The 20558-nt window shown below is 42.8% G+C and overlaps 1 protein-coding gene across 3 annotated transcripts in view; it reads right to left on the bottom strand.

Annotated features, from left to right (window-relative positions):
• LOC118370850 (epsilon-sarcoglycan) overlaps positions 1–20030 on the bottom strand; it is a 37946-nt gene extending 17916 nt beyond the window's left edge. The window contains exons 1-5 of one of the 3 annotated variants that reach the window (XM_035756039.2): positions 19854–20030; positions 10155–10277; positions 9734–9891; positions 5809–5881; positions 645–843 (exon numbers count right to left, since the gene is read on the bottom strand). In XM_035756039.2, the coding sequence (XP_035611932.1) occupies positions 645–843; positions 5809–5881; positions 9734–9891; positions 10155–10277; positions 19854–19890 (590 nt within the window). In that variant the 5' untranslated portion in view covers positions 19891–20030. The remainder of the gene's footprint in view (positions 1–644; positions 844–5808; positions 5882–9733; positions 9892–10154; positions 10278–19853) is intronic. The other 2 variants (XM_035756038.2, XM_035756040.2) reach the window with 2 other exon arrangements.
• Between the last annotated feature and the right edge of the window lie 528 nt (positions 20031–20558).

Raw genomic sequence — 20558 nt, 5'->3', positions numbered from 1 at the left:
AATGAATCATCCTCTCTCTACCAACTGAAGATATTTGAATGAATCATCCTCTACTAACTGAAGATATTTGAATGAATCATCCTCTACCAACTGAAGATATTTGAATGAATCATCCTCTACCAACTGAAGATATTTTAATGAATCATCCTCTCTCTACCAACTGAAGATATTTGAATGAATCATCCTCTACCAACTGAAGATATTTGAATGAATCATCCTCTACCAACTGAAGATATTTGAATGAATCATCCTCTACCAACTGAAGATATTTGAATGAATCATCCTCTATCAACTGAAGATATTTGAATGAATCATCCTCTACCAACTGAAGATATTTGAATGAATCATCCTCTATCAACTGAAGATACTTGAATTCATCATCCTCTTTCAACTAAAAATACTTGAATTCATCAATTCATCAAACTATGTATCAAACTGCTCTGGTCCTGTAAGGGCTGCAGATGGTGACCCTGTCCCTCACCCCTCTGAGGTTGTTGATGGGCAGGAGAACTGTCCAGGGCTGAGGTGATGTTGATATGTAAATTTATCCTCAAACTCGGTTAAACCATGTTTTGAACTGTGCTAAAGAGGGTCACTCTCACCCATAGAGAGATGTGTTTCTAATTATATTTCTATGCCCTCACCCCTCTTTGAGGTTGTTTATGGGCAGGGGAACACGTCCGCCCCTGTCCAGGGCTGAGGTAATGTTGACGGCGTTGAGGCGTTCGGGCTGCCACACGTTCTTCACTGCCCCTAGGAAGTCTCCCAGAACCTCGCTTGCCAACATCTCCTCCACATTCATGTTCTTTATGTAGAACTCTGCCTGGTACGGCAGTGGGTACTCTGAGAGAGGGAGGGCGAGAGGGAGGGAGTAAGGGAGCGAGGGACGGAGGGAGACAGAGAGAGCGAGGGAGAGAGGGGAAGAGAGAGATTACAGATACAGAATCTGTTCATTTTCAAATGTGTGTTTATTAATTTACACAGATGTGACTACCGCATTATAAGGTGTTAACTTGATTTAGAAATTGTGGGTTTGGTTGAGTGTGTTGTGTTGCCCTTTTAGGGGATGTCATTGTGGATATGTGAATGATATTCAGCCACTCTTGAAAGAAATTGAAATAGGAGCTTTTGGGCCTTTTAGTCTTTATCAGGAATTTAGGACTGTGGCGGTCATGAAATGTTGTCAGCTGGTGATTGTCAAGCAAATAACTGCCGGTCTCACGGTAATTGACCCTTAACTAACATAAACACATTTAGCATTTACTGGCTTCCACGCATAGCCTACAAGCCACTGATACAGACCTCTACATTTTAAAATGTCTAATAAATCCATGTAATATAGCTTACACCATCACAATAAATCCATTATTTATTTTAGACAGGTCTAAAGAAACATGATATAAAGAAAATGCAGTCTATTTCAGAAGAAAATAATTGCATACTTTGAGCTGTCTTTACTCTGATGTAGTCCCATGTAGCTCAGTTGGTAGAAGATGGTGCTTGCAATGCTGGGGTTGTGGGTTCAATTCCCACGGACGACCAATATGATTTTTTTTTTTTTAAATGTATGCACTTGCTCTGGATAGGAGTGTTTACTAAAATGTAGATGTTAGACCCTGATATAGCGGTAGACTACACAAGTTAATTTAGCAGACAAGATTTGCCTAGAATTCCATGGCATTAATTTATAGTATGAAGAATACAATTGAACAGAGCTGAATAAAATAGAAAGAATATTTTCTCCAAAATGATTTGAGGGAGCGTCACATGTGACTATTCTGTGTTGAGTGGTTAACAAAGAAGCAGGTCCTCCTATATGCTTAATTTAGGGTTATTTATGCAACTTTAGTAGTGATACAAACGTTGGGCTGTATGTTTTGATGTTTAATACATTCCAAGGCTGCATGATGCGACTCTAATGATGATTTGAAAACAGTTGCATGAAAGGCATGAGCTCTGCTTTGTTTCTTGTGCAGGCTTCACACACTTAAGGACTCAAATTTCCCAGTGGCATCCCCTTTCTGTGGCCACAATGCCCCCTAAAATAATCCATGCCTTTTGAGGCCAGTAGCCGTTGTGCACTTTGGCTGAATATAATAATTATAATTCCCTTATCCCGGCTGCATGCCCCCGAAGCACTCACATGGCTCTCTCAGAAATCTAAGTTCTTATTAACCAATGCCCGTCGCGTGATTGGGTCCTTCTCACAGGCTACAAGTGAAGACAGACATATCGGGGACGTGTGCGTCCTTATCGAATACCGAGGTGCATATTGAAGATGTTGGAAGAACTGTCCACGTTTACTTTTCGTCAGCCAACAAGATGAGTAAGCCTAACGAACAGCAAAAGCTTGAGCCTATGTCAATCTACTATCCCCCATAGTACAAAAGTTTACCTATTCTATTCTGTGCAAGAAATAAATATTCCAAACATAGTCTGGGACAGTTGTGGGATGCGATAGATCCCAAATTAATACAACCACGAGCATAAAAAACCTCCGGTTAAAATCAATTAGGTTGACGCAAAAGGTCAGAACGTTTAGCTTAAAATGTTGCTAAACTATTAGGCTATTTCCTCACATTATAAGCGCAGCAATGCACACACGGCAGCAGGCTATAAGCACAAATGTTCCAAAATGCAATCAATTAGCAGGAAAACACCATTCTCAAAAGTGACCGCAAATCTGATTATGCATGTACTGCTTTCATTAAAAAGGTGCATTTTTATGGTGAAAAGAAAAGAAGGTCGACGACATCCGATCCTCGTTTGCTAAGTCAAACGACACCGCTGGTTCTGCTCACACTGCCCTACCCTGTGCTCTGACCTCTTTCTCCCCTCTCTCTCCAGATGAAATCTCGCGTCTTGTGACGGCCGGCCGCCCAACAACCTGCCCGCTTGACCCTATCCCCTCCTCTCTTCTCCAGACCATTTCCGGAGACCTTCTCCCTTACCTCGCTCATCAACTCATCCCTGACCGCTGGCTACGTCCCTTCCGTCCTCAAGAGAGCGAGAGTTGCACCCCTTCTGAAAAAACCTACACTCGATCCCTCCGATGTCAACAACTACAGACCAGTATCCCTTCTTTCTTTTCTCTCCAAAACTCTTGAACGTGCCGTCCTTGGCCAGCTCTACCGCTATCTCTCTCAGAATGACCTTCTTGATCCAAATCAGTCAGGTTTCAAGACTAGTCATTCAACTGAGACTGCTCTTCTCTGCATCACAAAGGCGCTCCGCACTGCTAAAGCTAACTCTCTCTCCTCTGCTCTCATCCTTCTAGACCTATTGGCTGCCTTCGATACTGTGAACCATCAGATCCTCCTCTCCACCCTCTCCGAGTTGGGCATCTCCGGCGCGGCCCACGCTTGGATTGCGTCCTACCTGACAGGTCGCTCCTACCAGGTGGCGTGGCGAGAATCTGTCTCCTCACCACGCGCTCTCACCACTGGTGTCCCCCAGGGCTCTGTTCTAGGCCCTCTCCTATTCTCGCTATACACCAAGTCACTTGGCTCTGTCATAACCTCACATGGTCTCTCCTATCATTGCTATGCAGACGACACACAATTAATCTTCTCCTTTCCCCCTTCTGATGACCAGGTGGCGAATCGCATCTCTGCATGTCTGGCAGACATATCAGTGTGGATGACGGATCACCACCTCAAGCTGAACCTCGGCAAGACGGAGCTGCTCTTCCTCCCGGGGAAGAACTGCCCGTTCCATGATCTCGCCATCACGGTTGACAACTCCATTGTGCCCTCCTCCCAGAGCGCTAAGAACCTTGGCGTGATCCTGGACAACACCCTGTCGTTCTCAACATCAAGGCGGTGGCCCGTTCCTGTAGGTTCATGCTCTACAACATCCGCAGAGTACGACCCTGCCTCACACAGGAAGCGGCGCAGGTCCTAATCCAGGCACTTGTCATCTCCCGTCTGGATTACTGCAACTCGCTGTTGGCTGGGCTCCCTGCCTGTGCCATTAAACCCCTACAACTCATCCAGAACGCCGCAGCCCGTCTGGTGTTCAACCTTCCCAAGTTCTCTCACGTCACCCCGCTCCTCCGCTCTCTCCACTGGCTTCCAGTTGAAGCTCGCATCCGCTACAAGACCATGGTGCTTGCCTACGGAGCTGTGAGGGGAACGGCACCTCAGTACCTCCAGGCTCTGATCAGGCCCTACACCCAAACAAGGGCACTGCGTTCATCCACCTCTGGCCTGCTCGCCTCCCTACCACTGAGGAAGTACAGTTCCCGCTCAGCCCAGTCAAAACTGTTCGCTGCTCTGGCCCCCAATGGTGGAACAAACTCCCTCACGACGCCAGGACAGCGGAGTCAATCACCACCTTCCGGAGACACCTGAAACCCCACCTCTTTAAGGAATACCTAGGATAGGATAAGTAATCCTTCTCACCCCCCCTAAAAGATTTAGATGCACTATTGTAAAGTGGCTGTTCCACTGGATGTCATAAGGTGAATGCACCAATTTGTAAGTCGCTCTGGATAAGAGCGTCTGCTAAATGACTTAAATGTAAATGTAAAATGATCTTCACCAAACTTGAAACTCGCGTGATGCTTATGTATACCAGTTAGGCTTTACACTCGTTATAAAGCGGATTAATATGCTTAATTTTAAGATTTTTTTGGTTGTGATACAAACCTTATCAAAACATATAGGCCTATTGGCTAGGCTACATGAGGTGTGCAACTATGGTAGCCTAGGCGGCAGGTAGCCTAGTGGCTAGAGCGTTGGACCAGTAACCGAAAGGTTTCTGTATTGAATCCCTGAGCTGACAAGTTAAAGATCTGTTCTGCTCCTGAGCAAGGTAAAAATCTGTTCTGCTCCTGAGCAAAGTTAACCCTCTGTCTGCCGAAGACGTGGATGTCGATTATGGCAGCCCCCATCACCTCCCTGATTCAGAGGGGTCGGGTTAAATGCGGAAGACACATTTCAGTTGAATGCATTCAGTTGTACAACTGACTAGGTATCCCCCTTTCCCTATGATGTGAAAAAGTTGTAAAAAAAAGGCATGCGATATTTCTTGCCTTACTGCACACAAGCTGGGCATCATTCACAAGTGATGAATTAATATTGTCACCCATCAGACTATTCTTGATTTAATCTTGTCTTAACATATATTAAATAGTATATGTTTGAAATTTGTTTTGATTTAGAATGGACTGTTATCATGCACCAGTCTCGGAACAAGGACAGGGGAAAAAAGACATCTATGCCCTTAAATAGGGAATGGAGGACATTCATGCCAGCCAGGTAGGCTATACTGCTGTTGTAAAGAGAAGCAACGTGCTTAATGTTAGGAAAGTTGAGAAATACATATAGTTGATCTAGCCTAAACAAAGCTGATGGGCCCCTCCTCTTTTTAATAGAGGCCATCGAAACTCTGTTTTTTGTCACGCAATTGCATAGCCTATAGAAATTTTACACAACATGAACTCATGGCTCTAATGAAGTGTTTGATTAGATTTTTGATTATATTTGCATCGATGTCAGAGTGATTAGAGGGACAATAGAGTGCTGAGTACCAGGCAGTTAGCAAGTTTGGTAGGCTACTAATGACCATCAGAGGCATCAGAGCTTGGAGAAGCCTGATTACTGTGACTAAACGGTCACGTGGAATTTGACTGCCATCATGACTCGTGACCGCCGGTGTGGCAGTAATGCGGTCACCGTTAACAACCCTAATCAGGATTCATGGGGGTGTCATCATTGAAGGTGACCCTTTAGATTTCAATAAAGAACATCCTGCTTAATAATCTCCTCACTAAGCCGGTCCTTTGTCTCTCTCTCTCTTTCTTACCTTCTGTGGACATGATGTTTATGACCAAGTTGTGCCGGGCCGTTTCGAAAGTACGTCTGTTATAGGCAATAATCTGGAACACATAAGGGGAAAAGTTTAAGCCCAGATCAGTGCAGCTTACGCCCCAGGCTGAGGCTCGCTGGCGAGGTCTGAGCCAGATGCAAACATATACCATAGTAGAAGGCTCAGAGGAAAGCGGGACATGGGGTACTGCCATCCTATAGGAACATTCCTACAAGGAACATAAAGCCTTTGGGAATATGCTACAGTAGGTTAGGTACAGATAAGCCTGAAACACATAATGGTCGAAGCCTGCCTGTACCTTACAGACTAGACTAGATGTCTAAAACCCTAGGAAAAAGCTATATCACAACCATATGACAGCTACTATGATCAAAAAACACATTGTTCTACCTGCTGGACTATCTACTGTAAATAATAACTAACCACTACTATGATTATTACAGGTTGTACCGAAATACAGTACCAGTCAGAAGTGAAGACATCAAAACTATGAAATAACACATATGTAACCAAAAAGTTTTAAACAAATCTAAAAAAAACTGAAACTTTTCAGGACACTGTCTTTCAAAGATCATTTGTAAAAATCCAAATTACTTCACCTATCTTCATTGTTTAAACACGGTTTCCCATGCTTGTTCCCATACTTGTTCAATGAACCATAAACAATTAATGAACATGCACCTGTGGTCGTTAAGACACTAACAGCTTACAGACAGATGGCAGGCAATTAAGGGCACAGTTATGAAGACGTAGGACACTAAAGAGGCATTTCTACTGACTCTGAAAAACACCAAAAGAAAGATGCCCAGGGTCCCTGCTCATCTGTGTGAACGTACCTTAGGCATGCTGTAAGGAGGCATGAGGACTGCAGATGTGGCCAGGGCAATAAATTGCAATATCCGTACTGTGAGATGCCTAAGACAGCGCTACAGGGAGACAGGGCGGACAGCTGATCGTTCTCGCAGTGGCAGACCACGTGTAACAACACCTGCACAGGATCGGTACATCTGAACATCACACCTGCCGGACAGGTACAGGATGGCGGCAACAACAACTGCCCGAGTTACACCAGGAACGCACAATCCCTCCATCAGTGCTCAGACTGTCCGTAATAGGCTGCGAGAGGCTGGACTGAGGGCTTGTAGGCCTGTTGTAAGGCAGGTCCTCACCAGAAATCACCGGCAACAACGTCGCCCATGGACACAAACCCACTGTCGTTGGACCAGACACAGGACTGGCAAAAAGTGCTCTTCACTGACGAGTCGCGGTTTTGTCTCACCAGGGGTGATGGTCGGATTCGCGTTTATCGTCAAAGGAATGAGCGTTACAGCGAGGCCTGTACTCTGGAGCGGGATCAATTTGGAGGTGAAGGGTCCGTCATGGTCTGGGGTGGTATCTCACAGCATCATTCGACTGAGCTTGTTGACATTGCAGGCAATCTTAACGCTGTGCGTTACAGGAAAGACATCCTCCTCCCTCATGTGGTACCCTTCCTGCAGGCTCATCCTGACATGACCCTCCAACATGACAATGCCACCTGCCATACTGCTCGCTCTGTGCATGACTTCCTACAAGATAGGAATGTCAGTGTTCTGCCATGGTCAACGAAGAGCCCGGATCTAAATCCAATTGAGCACATCAGGGGCCTGTTGGATCGGAGGGTGAGGGCTAGGGCCATTCCCCCCAGAAATGTCTGGGAATTTCCAGGTGCCTTGGTGGAAGAGTGGGATAACATCTCACAGCAATAACTGGCAAATCTTAATGCAGCTGGTCGCCATACAAGATACTGACAGTAACTTTTGATTTTGAACCACCCCTTTGTTCAAGGACACATTATTCAATTTCTGTTAGTCACATGTCTGTGGAACTTGTTCATACAAATATTGACACATGTTAAGTTTGCTGAAAATAAACACAGTTGACAGAGAGAGGAGGTTTCTTTGTTTGCTAAGTTTATATTCTATATTTGATTCTCCAAAGTAGCCACCCTTTGCCTTGATGACAGCTTTGTGCACTCTTGGCATCATTACAGCACTGTATATAGACATATTATTTGAAATGTCTTTATTCTTTTGGAATTTTTGACATTTTTGTAAGTGTAATGTTTACTGTAAATTTTTTGTTGTTTATTTAACTTTTGTTTATTATCTATTTCACTCTATTTGGCAATGTAAACATACAGTTGAAGTCAGAAGTTTACATACACCTTAGCCAAATACATTTAAACTCAGTTTTCACAATTCCTGACATTTAATCCTCGTAAAAATTCCCTGTATTAGGTCAGTTAGGACCACCACTTTATTTTAAGAATGTGAAATGTCAGAATAATAGTAGAGAGAATGATTTATATGAGCTTTTATTTCTTTCATCAAATTCCCAGTGGGTCAGAAGTTTACATACACTCAATTAGTATTTGGTAGCAATGCCTTTAAAAGGTTTAACTTGGGTGAAACTTTTCGGGTAGCCTTCCACAAGCTTCCACAATAAGTTGGGTGAATTTTGGCCCATTCCTGACAGAGCTGGTGTAACTGAGTCAGGTTTGTAGGCCTCCTTGCTCGCACACGCCTTTTCAGGTCTGCCCAAAAATGTTCTATAGAATTGAGGTCAGGGCTTTGTGATGGCCACTTCAATACATTGACTTTGTTGTCCTTAAGCCATTTTGCCACAACTTTGGAAGTATGCTTGGGGTCATTGTCCATTTGGAAGACCCATTTGTGACCAAGCTTTAACTTCCCGACTGATGTCTTGAGATGTTGCTTCAATATATCTTTATCATTTTCCCTCTTTATGATGCCATATATTTTGTGAAGTGCACCAGTCCCTCTTGCATCAAAGCACCCCCACAACATGATGCTGCCACCCCTATGCTTCACGGTTGGGATGGTGTTCTTCAGTTTGCAAGCTTCCCCCTTTTCCCTCCAAACATAACGATGGTCATTATGGCAAAACATTTCTATTTTTGTTTCCTCAGACCAGAGGACATTTCTCCAAAAAGTACAATCTTCGTCCCCATGTGCAGTTGCAAACCGTAGTCTGGCTTTTTTATGGCGGTTTTGGAGCAGCGGCTTCTTCCAAGTTATTTCTTAGTTTTACTGTGGTGATTGATACTTTTGTACCTGTTGCATCCAGCATCTTCACAAGGTCCTTCCTTTGCTGTTGTTCTGGGATTGATTTGCACTTTTCACACCAAAGTACTTTCATTTCTAGGAGACAGAGCACGTCTCCTTCCTGAGTGGTATGACGGCTGCGTGGTCCCATGGTGTTTATACTTGCGTACTATTGTTTGTACAGATGAAGGCGTTTGGAAATTTCTCCCTGTTGATTTCTCTATTTGGTTAGGTCGGGGTGTGATTTGGGTGGGCATTCTAGTTTTCTATTTCTTTGTTGGCCGGGTAGGGTTCCCAATCAGAGGCAGCTGTCTATAGTTGTCTCTGATTGGGAATCATACTTAGGCAGCCTGTTTTCCACCCTAGTTCGTGGGATTTTGTCTTTGTATAGTTGCTGGTTAGCACTACAGAGCTTTAAAGTCGTTTATATTTTGGTGTTTTTTTGGGTGTTCATTTAATGAAGTACAATGAACACTTCCCACGCTGCGCTTTGGTCTCACTCATTCAACAACGGACGTAACAATTATAAGTGAAATAATCTGTAAACAGTTGTTGGAAAACTGATTGTCATCCACAAAGTAGATGTCCTAACTGACTTGCCAAAACTATAGTTTGTTAACAAGAAATGGTTTTAAAAAACGAGTTTTAATGACTTCAACCTAAGTCTATGTAAACTTCCGACTTCAACTGTATGTTTCCCATGCCAATACAGCCCCTTCAATTGAATTGGAATTGAGAGAGAGCTCTGCAGACAATATACTCCAGCTGCATTAGCAGTAAATGGAGCCACACACCTCTATGATGGTGGCCTTGCCCACGTGTTCGGCAGTGGGGGATCCGTAGAGCACACCATCGCTGTGGGAGGTTCTCTGGATGTAACGCAGCCAGCCTGGCCGGTCTGGGTAGCCCATCAGGTTGGTGTTGAAGGTGATGGGGTCGTTGCTGGAATCCCCTGTACGGACAGACGTTGGTACATGTACAATAAACGCACCCAGCCTAGTAGTTAGTCAACTAGACCCTGATAGTGTGAGATGTAAATGCTACTCTGACACTGACATTTATGCATTTACTGTATTGTAGCTTAGCTAAATATATGTTATTACCGAATAGATGAGTATTTATTATTAGTATTAATAATAAATAGGTACTAGTAGTAATAGTAAAATGAGTCATCTGGTTATTATTGAATTGAGTGATCCAATGAGGAACACAGACCAGGTTTGGGATAGGGGGGAAACTCTCCTTTGAAGTGCTCTCTCTCCAGGACGTGGACAAACAGCACACCTGCAGACGGGTAGACGTTCCGGTCGGCGTGCAACGTCGACAGGATGGTGACCACTGTAGCACAGAGAGAGAGAGGACACAGAGGTAATTAGCTGGGGGTCCTGTGTGTGGGGGAGGCAATGCGTGTTTGTCTTCATCATTACAGCCCCTACCAACGGCATTCAGGAGGGAGAAAATGTCCCTTTCCAAGGTGAAAATCTCCATCATGTGTACATTGTTCAAGTTCTTTGTTTCTGGCCATATTGAGCCTGTAATCGAACCCACAAATGATGATGCTCCAGATACTCAACTAGTCTAAAGAAGGTCAGTTTTATTGGTTCTTTAATCAGAACAACAGTTTTCAGCTGTGCTAACATAATTGCAAAAGGGTTGTCTCATGATCAATTAGCCTTTTAAAATTATAAACTTGGATTAGCTTACACAACGTGTCATTGGAACACAGGAGTGATGGTTGCTGATAATGGGCCTCTGTACGCCTATGTAGATATTCCATTAAAAATCATCCATTTCCCTCTACAATAGTCATTTACAACATTAACAATGTATACACTATATTTCTGATCAATGTGATGTTATTTTAATGGAAAAAAAAAAACATTCTTTCAAAAACAAGGAAATGTCTAAGTGACCCCAAACCTTTGAATGGTAGTGTATGAGCTTAGTTCAACTGTCGTACCCCATCAGAACCCACATTTTTGTCAACAATGTACATGATTAAAAGTATAATCTTAATGTAATGGATGGTCAGTCCTTTCATCCATTCCTCTGTCTATTCATTTATATTTCACCAGCCCCATTCCTCAGCTTTTTTTGTTGTTTCAACTCGATTCCCACTTTAATTGATCTAGAAATCTATTTGGAGGATGCTGGCTAAATTGGGAGAGCTGGTACATAAGTTTTGTTTCCTTGCCAAACAAGGCCAGTAGTATATAGCCAGAGAAGTTTAAGCTATTCAGTCTGGTCTTTGATATAGGCCGAGCCTAGTGGTGATGAGTGCAGGAACAGTCAGCCAGGCACCCAGGCTACAGTTGACTTGTCAGTAGTTATTAAAGGCCTATGATATCAGGAACCAGAGAGTCAGAGGGCCAGAGCAGTGAATGGTTGTCAACGGCAGTAGGGAGCTGCAGTACTGGGACTCAGTCAGCCTCTTAAAGATACAGTCTGGGATTCCAACAACCAAACAGCCGCCCCGCCCCGCCTCTTATTTTGGTAAACAGCTGTCGGATGGGAGTTCTGAAAGGATAAGACAGTTTTGCTCAGCTCATTTATAAGTTATGTTCCACAATAATGAATGGCTATATATAATGAATTTAAGTTTTAAAAAATGATCCCAATCCCAGACTGTTCTGGAACCTAGCGTACCTTCTTCTCTGTCTCATACTCCCTGACTCCATTATACCACAACCTACTGTTTAGACCCTCTCCACTTAGAACACAAACACACATATTCTTTATTCAGGAAGTGTGGCAGAGGCAAATGGAAGCTCTTAAGATGGTTTATGCAAGATAGAGCTAGAGGTGTTGTGTGCCATTACTCTCTTTCTCCCCCTCCTCTCTCCTCCCCTCTCCTTCTCTGGTTTGACAGTGTTTCTCTTTCTATACCTCTTCTACCTCCCCCTCCTCCCCCTCTTCTTCTCTGGTTTGACAGAGCGTTTCTCTTTCTCTCTTTTTCCCCTCCCTCCTCCAATGGAGCTACGTCTTTTATCACTATGGGAAAGGGAGTGCGCTGGGAAGGGAGGGAGGGGGTAGAACTGCAGTACAGTGTGTGTGTGTGTGTGTGTGTGTGTGTGTGTGTGTGTGTGTGTGTGTGTGTGTGTGTGTGTGTGTGTGTGTGTGTGTGTGTGTGTGTGTGTGTGTGTGTGTGTGTGTGTGCGTCAAAGAGAGAGACAGCTCCACTGTTCATGACTGCAGACAAATAACTTAAATTCCATTATCAGGAAATGGAGCCCGGAAGAGATTAACATATACTACATGACCAAAGGTATGTGGACACCTGCTTGTCAAACATCTCATTCCAAAATCATTAATATGGATTTGGTCCCTCACTTTGCTGCTATAACAGCCTTCACTCTTCTGAAGGCTTTCCACTAGATGTTGGAACATTGCTGCGGGGACTTGCTTACATTCAGCCACAAGAGCGTTAGTGAGGTCGGGCGCTGATGTTGGGCGATTAGACCTGGCTTGCAGTCAACGTTCCAATTCAATTCAAATCAGATTTTATTTGTCACATACACATGGTTAGCTGATGTTAATGCGAGTGTAGCGAAATGCTTGTGCTTCTAGTTCCGACAATGCAGTAATAAACCAATGAGTAATCTAACCTAACAATTCCACAATAACTACCTTATACACACAAGTGTAAAGGGATGAAGAATATGTACATAAAAATATATGAATGAGTGATGGTACAGAACAGCATAGGCAAGATGCAGTAGATGGTATAGAGTACAGTATATACATATGAGATGAGTAATGTAGGGTATGTAAACATTACATTAAGTGGCATTGTTTAAAGTGGCTAGTGATACATTTTTCCATTATTAAAGTGGCTGGAGTTGAGTCAGTATGATGGCAGCAGTCACTCAATCTTAGTGGTGGCTGTTTAACAGTCTGATGGCCTTGAGATAGAAGCTGTTTTTCAGTCTCTCGGTCCCTGCTTTGATGCACCTGTACTGACCTCGCCTTCTGGATGATAGCGGGGTGTACAGGCAGTGGCTCGGGTGGTTGTTGTCCTTGATGATCTTTATGGCCTTCCTGTGACATCGGGTGGTGTAGGTGTCCTGGAGGGCAGGTAGTTTGCCCCCGGTGATGCGTTGTGCAGACCTCACTACCCTCTGGAGAGCCTTGCGGTTGTGGGCGGAACAGTTGCCGTACCAGGCGGTGATACAGCCCGACAGGATGCTCTCGATTGTGCATCTGTAAAAGTTTGTGAGTGCTTTTGGTGACAAGCCAAATTTCTTCAGCCTCCTGAGGTTGAAGAGGCGCTGCTGTGCCTTCTTCACAACGCTGTCTGTGTGAGTGGACCAATTCAGTTTGTCTGTGATGTGTACGCCGAGGAACTTCAAACTTACTGCCCTCTCCCCTACTGTTCCGTCGATGTGGATAGGGGGTGATCCCTCTGCTGTTGTTTGATGGAGTTGAGGTCAGGGCTCTGTGCAGGCCAGTCAAGTTCTTCCACACCGATCTCGACAAACCATTTCTGCATGGATCTCACTGTGTGCATGGGGGCATTGTCAAGCTGAAACTGGAAAGGGCCTTCCCCAAACTGTTTCCACAAAGTTGGAAGCAAAGAATCATCTAGAATGTCAATGTATTGTATGCTGTAGCATTATGATTTCCCTTCACTGGAACTAAGGGGCCTAGCCCGAACTATGAAAAACAGCCCCAGACCATTATTCCTCATCCAAAACTTTACAGTTGGCACTATGCATTCGGGCAAGTAGCGTTCTCCTGGCATCTGCCAAACCCAGATCCGTCCGTCGGACTGCCAGATGGTGAAGCATGATTCATCATTCCAGAGAACCCGTTTCCACTGCTCCAGAGTCCAATGGTGGCGAGATTTATACCAAACCAGCCGAAGCTTGACATTGTGATCTTAGTCTTGTGTGAGGCTGCTTTGCCATGGAAACCCATTTCATGACACTCCTAACGAACAGTTATTGTGCTGACGTTGCTTTCAGAGGCAGTTTGGAACTTGGTAGAGAGTGTTGCAACCGAGGACAGATGATTTTTACGCGCTTCAGCACTTGCTTGACGGTCCCATTCTGTGAGCTTGTGTGGTCTACAACTTTGTGGCTGAGCCGTTGTTGCTCCTAGACATTTCCACTTCACAATAACATCACTTATAGTTGCCCGGGGAAGCTCTAGCAGGTAAGAAATTTGACGAACTGACTTGTTGGAAAGGTGGAATCCTATGATGGTGCCATGTTGAAAGTCACCGAGCTCTTCAGTGCAGGCCATTCTGCTGCCAATGTTTGTCTATGGAGATTGCATGGCTGTGTGCTCGATTTTATATACTGTACCTGTCAGCAACGGGTATGGCTGAAATAGCCTAATCCACTAATTTCTAGGGGTGACCACATTAGAGGTCGACCGATTATGATTTTTCAACGGCGATACCGATACCGATTATTGGAGGACCAAAAAAAGCTGTTTTTTTTGTCAGTATTTGTAATACTGACAATTACAGCAATACTGAATGAACACTTATTTTAACTTAATATAATACATTAATACAAATCAATGTAGCCTCAAATAAATAATTAAACTTGTTCAATTTGGTTTAAATAATGCAAAAACAAAGTGTTGGAGAAGAAGGTAAAAGTGCAATATGCCATGTAAAAAAGCTAACGTTTAAGTTCCTTGCTCAGAACATGAGAACATATGAAAGTTGGTGATTCCTTTTAACATGAGACTTCAATATTCCAAGGTTTTAGGTTATAGTTAATATAGTATTTATAGGACTATTTCTCTCTATACCATTTCTATTTCATATACCTTTGACTATTGGATGTTCTTATAGGCACTTTAGTATTGCCAGTGTAACAGTATAGCTTCTGTCCCTCTCCTCCCCCCTACCTGGGCTTGAATCAGGAACACATCGACAACAACCACCCTTGAAGCAGCGTTACCCATCGCTCCACAAAAGCCGCGGCCCTTGCAGAGCAAGGGGAACAACCACTCCAAGTCTCAGAGCGAGTGACGTTTGAAACGCTATTAGCGCGCACCCCGCTAATTAGCTAGCCATTTCACATCAGTTACACCAGCCTAATCTCGGGAGTTTATATACTTGAAGTCATAAACAGCGCAATGCTTGAAGCACAGCGAAGAGCTGCTGGCAAAACGCACGAAAGTGCTGTTTGAATGAATGCTTACGAGCCTGCTGCTGCCTTATATCGCTCAGTCAGACTGCTCTATCAAATATCAAATGATAGACTTAATTAGAAGATAATAAAACACAGAAATACAAGCCTTTAGTCATTAATATGGTCGAATCCGGAAACTATCATTTCGAAAACAAAACGGTTATTATTTCAGTGAAATACGGAACCGTTCGGTATTTTATCTAACGGGTGGCTTCCATCAGTCTAAATATTCCTGTTACATTGTACAACCTTCAATGTTATGTCATAATTCCGTAAAATTCGGGCAAATTAGTTCGCAATGAGCCAGGCAGCCCAAACTGTTGCATATACCCTGACTCTGCGTGCAATGAACACAAGAGAAGTGACACAATTTCACCTGGTTAATATTGCCTGCTAACCTGGATTTATTTTTGTGAAATATGCAGGTTTAAAAATATATACTTCTGTGTATTGATTATAAGAAAGGCATTGGTGTTTATGGTTAGGTACAGTCGTGCAAAGATTGTGCTTTTTTTGCAAATGAGCTTTTTGTTAAATCATCCCCCTGCGTTGCATCGCTTATATGCAGGACACGCTAGAAAACTACGCATGGTTGATTATATTACTAGGTTAACTAGTGATTATGATTGATTGATTGATTGATTGATTTTTATCAAATAAGTTTAATGCTAGCTAGCAACTTACCTTGGCTTCTACTGCATTCGTGTAACAGGCAGGCTCCTCGTGGAGTGCAATGTAATCAGGTTGTTAGAGCGTTGGACAAGTTAACCGTAAGGTTGCAAGAATCCTGGAGCTGACAAGGTAAAAATCTATCGTTCTGCCCCTGAACAAGGCAGTTAACCCACCATTCCTAGGCCGTCATTGAAAATAAGAATGTGTTCTTAACTGACTTGCCTAGTTAAATAAAGGTGTAAAAAAAATAATAATAAAAAAATGTTTAAAAAAAAATCAGTGTCCAAAAATACAGATTTCCGATTGTTATGAAAACTTGAAATCGGCCCTAATTAATCGGCCATTCCGATTAATCGGTCGACCTCTAGTTCACATACTTATGACAATTTTGTGTAGGTCCCTACTCCCTACTGGAAAACATGTTACCATCATCATCTTCATCATCGTTATGACATACTGGGAGATTTGGGCCGCTTTCCCGGACACAGATTAGGCCTAGTCCTAATTGGACTAAAAATCACTTTCAATGGAGAATGAACATACTTTCTAGTCCAGTACTAGACTTAATCTGTGTCTGGGAAACTGGAGAAAAATAAACACAAGAGTCCACATAAAGGGTTAAACCACTCTGGGACAGAGGATATTACAGACAGCACAGTCAGATTACGCTAGCCTACGTCCTATCCAGTACACACAGTTGTCTGAAGCCCATTCAAAATCAGACTGTGAACAAATGTCTCAATAGACTTTGACTACTTTAACCAAACAGATCTAGGATCCCCATCTGAATTAAAACACTAAACATTAAAGTGTCCCAGATATCCTTTGTCCCCGGGGACCTGGTCACAGAAAAAGGCGGTCAATGATCTAAACGGTTGTATAGATGTGAAATAATCACACGCTTGGGATCAGTGGACTGTGACGAAGACATAGAAATAGAACCGGCCCAGCAACCGCTAACCTGCCCGGCAACCACTACTGCACATTGAGCTATGATCTAGGCTACTCCTGTAGTTGGCTGAATGTTCCAATACACCAGTACACCATAAAACTAATGTTGCATCCCAAATGGCACCATATTCCTTACATAGTGCTCTGTCCCTATGGGCCCTGGTCAACAGTAGTTCATTATATAGGGTATAGGGTGACATTTTGGGAAGCAGCCCAGGTCTGTCAGTGACCCTCTCTTAAATCACACTTAAGTATATTATTCTATTAGGCGTCACACTACAAACCCCATGGTGGTCACAGCCGTAGCCAAGGTCAAGCATCGACCCTTCCTTTCAGAGATGGTTGATGCGGTTTAATTAACACACATTGCCCACAGACGTGTCAGCCCATAGAATGAGACTTACTAGAATGGAAATCCCCATTCAAGTCAACATTCCAAATTCAATTTCTATGTGTCAGCCCAGATGGCCTTTCCCAGGTCGCCGTCAAGTCTATTTCTTAGAGGCTCCAAGAGGGCTGCATCCTAACTTGCACCCTATTCCCTACATAATGCAATACACTCTTAGAAAAAAAGGTGCTATCTAGAACCTAAAAGGGTTCTTAGCTGTCCCCATAGGAGAACCCCATTTTGGTTCCATGTAGACCTGGAACCCAAAAGGATTCTACTTTGGGAACAGCCAAAGAACCATTTTGGAACCCTTTTTTCTGAGAGAATACTTTTGACCAGAGCCACATGTGCCCTGGTAAAATGTAGTGCAGTAGCCTATATTGGTAATAGGGTGGCATTTGAAACGCATTTGAGAGACTCCAGCCAAAGAAAGCAGATATAGTTTGCTAATTTAATGACAGGCCGTGCTAATAGCATCAGATCTGCGTACACCTGGATTTGTGGGCACAGCAAGGCCTTCTGGAGATGATGAACCAACAGCCTACTCTAATACATCACCCATTAATGGTTAATGCTAAACTCCCTAACCACGAGATAATCCCGCGGGAGCCATCACACGCACACAGATACAAACATACTAACACACACACACACACACACACTCACATGCATATAGGCTAGGGTACACACACACAAAACACACACACACCTTGCCATGTTCCCTTGCTGCAGATCACTAACAGAATGGATAACCCTTCTTTTATGCATTTATGGACCAACCCGACCTTGGGCACACAGCAGCCTCAGCCAAAAATAGTCTTTATTAATGTCATTGGCCACACATAGAAAAAAGAGCTTGTCTCCTGAAAGGCTGGCTAGGCAGCAAGGGGATGTCCTCTGTCCTGTTATTCTTTCCAATCAGCAGTGTAAGGTGGAGGAAGGTGGATCAGTCTGTAATTTCCGGTCAGGGGGAATGCATGTGCATTTAGTTCTCATTAAAACTACACAGACTTATGGGAGCACTATTAGATTTGATCTAGCCTTTGGTCTCTCTCTCTAGACTGGAGTGATCCTACATGGAAGTGAAACTGTGCTCTGTGTCTGCCTCTATAAGCAGTGATCCTACCTGGAAGTGAAACTCTGCTCTGTGTCTGCCTCTATAGGCCGTGGTCGCTAGCAGGGGAGGACCACAGCAAACTCAGACGTCCCTACTGTACCTAACCTGAACTTGGAGCACAACCATTCTGGACTAAGGTAACAATGAGAATATTTTTTCGTTCCAGGGAATGGAGTCTTTTGGAGAAGTTAAGAAAGAAGAAGTAGGCTGTTGTCTGGGATTTTCAAAATGTTATTATTTTCTTGGTCTCTCGATAGGCGGGCTCTATAGGTTGACGATATCGTTGCATTAAAAACTCAGTGAGCATCAACATTTTAACTATCAACTGAAAGTCTCTTAACAATACAAAGGTTATAGTAGTTGGGTAACCAAGCAAAGGCTAATTTACAGTAAACTCAAATTTACAGTAAACTTGAATTTACAGCCACTCTAAATAATACAGTTATGGCTAGTCAGGATTAGACTGTGACTCAAGAAATCGAAAACAACCGGAGAGAACAGATTACAAACAAAGCATAAGAGGTTACACCACAGTCTGTTACATTCAAGACAAATGTGTCCATTAATGGGGAACTATTTGAGCATATCTTCGTGTTATGATGAGCGGCTGGGCTCAGTGGGGAGTCACAAGATATGCACCACTGCACATGCCCACTCACCGTCTTGAGGGCAGTTCTCTGCTTCAAACCCAGATTATCCTGTAGTTGGCTATTTCTTCCAGTCACATCATAATAATGTGTGACACGAGAGACAAGCACAATGAAAACTTAATAGGCCAACAAACACAAACAAAAGTAATATTTTAAACCTTTTCTCAAACTGATTAGAATATGTTTGCAAAACAGTAACTATTCACATTAAATTAAAATATTATAATTTTAATTCAAACACTGAATGCCTCCCTCTAATGTCTAGCACATCTAGCTAGATACCATGCACAATTCATCAATTCACAACTGTTGCAGCTGTGATGAAATAATATTCACGTGGTGAGGAAAGATGTTTTCACAAGTGATTACTATAGTATTCAATATGGCTTTTGTAGCCTAGGCTACATATAGCAGACTAAACTCCATTCCTGGCTACATGTCATGCAAAAATATGAGAAATGCATATGAGAAATATATGAGAAATGCAAGATGAAGAGTAACATCTTCTCATGAATTGCAGGACTGATGACATACTGTAGCATAGACGTAGTAGGTGTAATAATATTGGTAGTTTATTGTACATGTGTAACACCTGGGCTAAATAAGGTGATACGTTGTGTCAGTGAAAGACTGTTGAAGGAACATGCTATTAACCAACAACACATCCTTGGAGGAATAGCAACATTGTTGCAAAATAACGTTAATGGTAAAATAGTTATATTGTAGCTACTAATAACTAACAATACCATATCCTAAATAGCTCGTTTGTTATCTAGATAAACACAAGTAGATTTAAACGACAAGGCACCTTTTTCCCTGAATAACTTGAGAGGAAGCTAACGTTAGCTATTTGTTCCATGACAGTGTGAAGAAATGACCAGCCCACCAACCACATAGCTGTACCATGCTAGCTTGCTACTAGCTAACATTCATAACATGAAAAGGCGTGCATATTTCTCAATATTTCCATTTTAAATCTATACATACCCATATAAATCCATACAGGAACAACCGTTATGTCCATTTTTCATTGGAGTCGGGTGAATTTTACATGGAAAAATATGTTTTTCTCATCGCTAGTGGTTTGACAGCCATAACAAGCATCCCTGAAATTCCAGCCTCCGCCTCCTCCTTCCCGAGCGCTTTCATTGGTTGGAACATCTGGCGCAGAAACTGGAAAATAAAATGAGCAGTCAAACGATAATCTATAGCAAATTATGCAAATCAGTGGGGCAACTCCTATCATAAAAATGGGAATGATGCAATTTCATCTACGTTAAAAAGCATCACAATTTCAATTTACATAATCGAGTCACTAAAATAACGATCTGTCCGTCTGTGTTTCTGACTATCTGTCTGTCTGTCTCTCTCTCTTTCTCTCACTCACTCACTCACTCACTCCCTCCCCCCTCTCTCTCCCTCTCTCAATTCAATTTCAATTTAAGGGGCATGGGAAACATATGTTATTGGCATGAGAAACATATGTTTACATTGCCAACCAAGTGAAATGGATAATAAACAAAAGTGAAATAAACAATAAAAAATAACATTAAACATTACACTCTCAAAAGTTAAAAAATAATAAAGATATTTCAAGTGTCATATTATTTCTATATACAAATAGTTAAAGTACAAAAAGGAAAATAAATAAACATACATTTCGGTTCTATTTACAATGGTGTTTGTTCTTCA

The sequence above is a fragment of the Oncorhynchus keta genome, chromosome 19 (genome assembly GCF_023373465.1).
Source record: "Oncorhynchus keta strain PuntledgeMale-10-30-2019 chromosome 19, Oket_V2, whole genome shotgun sequence".
In the NCBI taxonomy this organism is placed as follows: Eukaryota; Metazoa; Chordata; class Actinopteri; order Salmoniformes; family Salmonidae; genus Oncorhynchus; species Oncorhynchus keta.
Note: the sequence above shows the minus strand (reverse complement) of the source record. Positions and strands in the feature narration are given on the sequence as shown.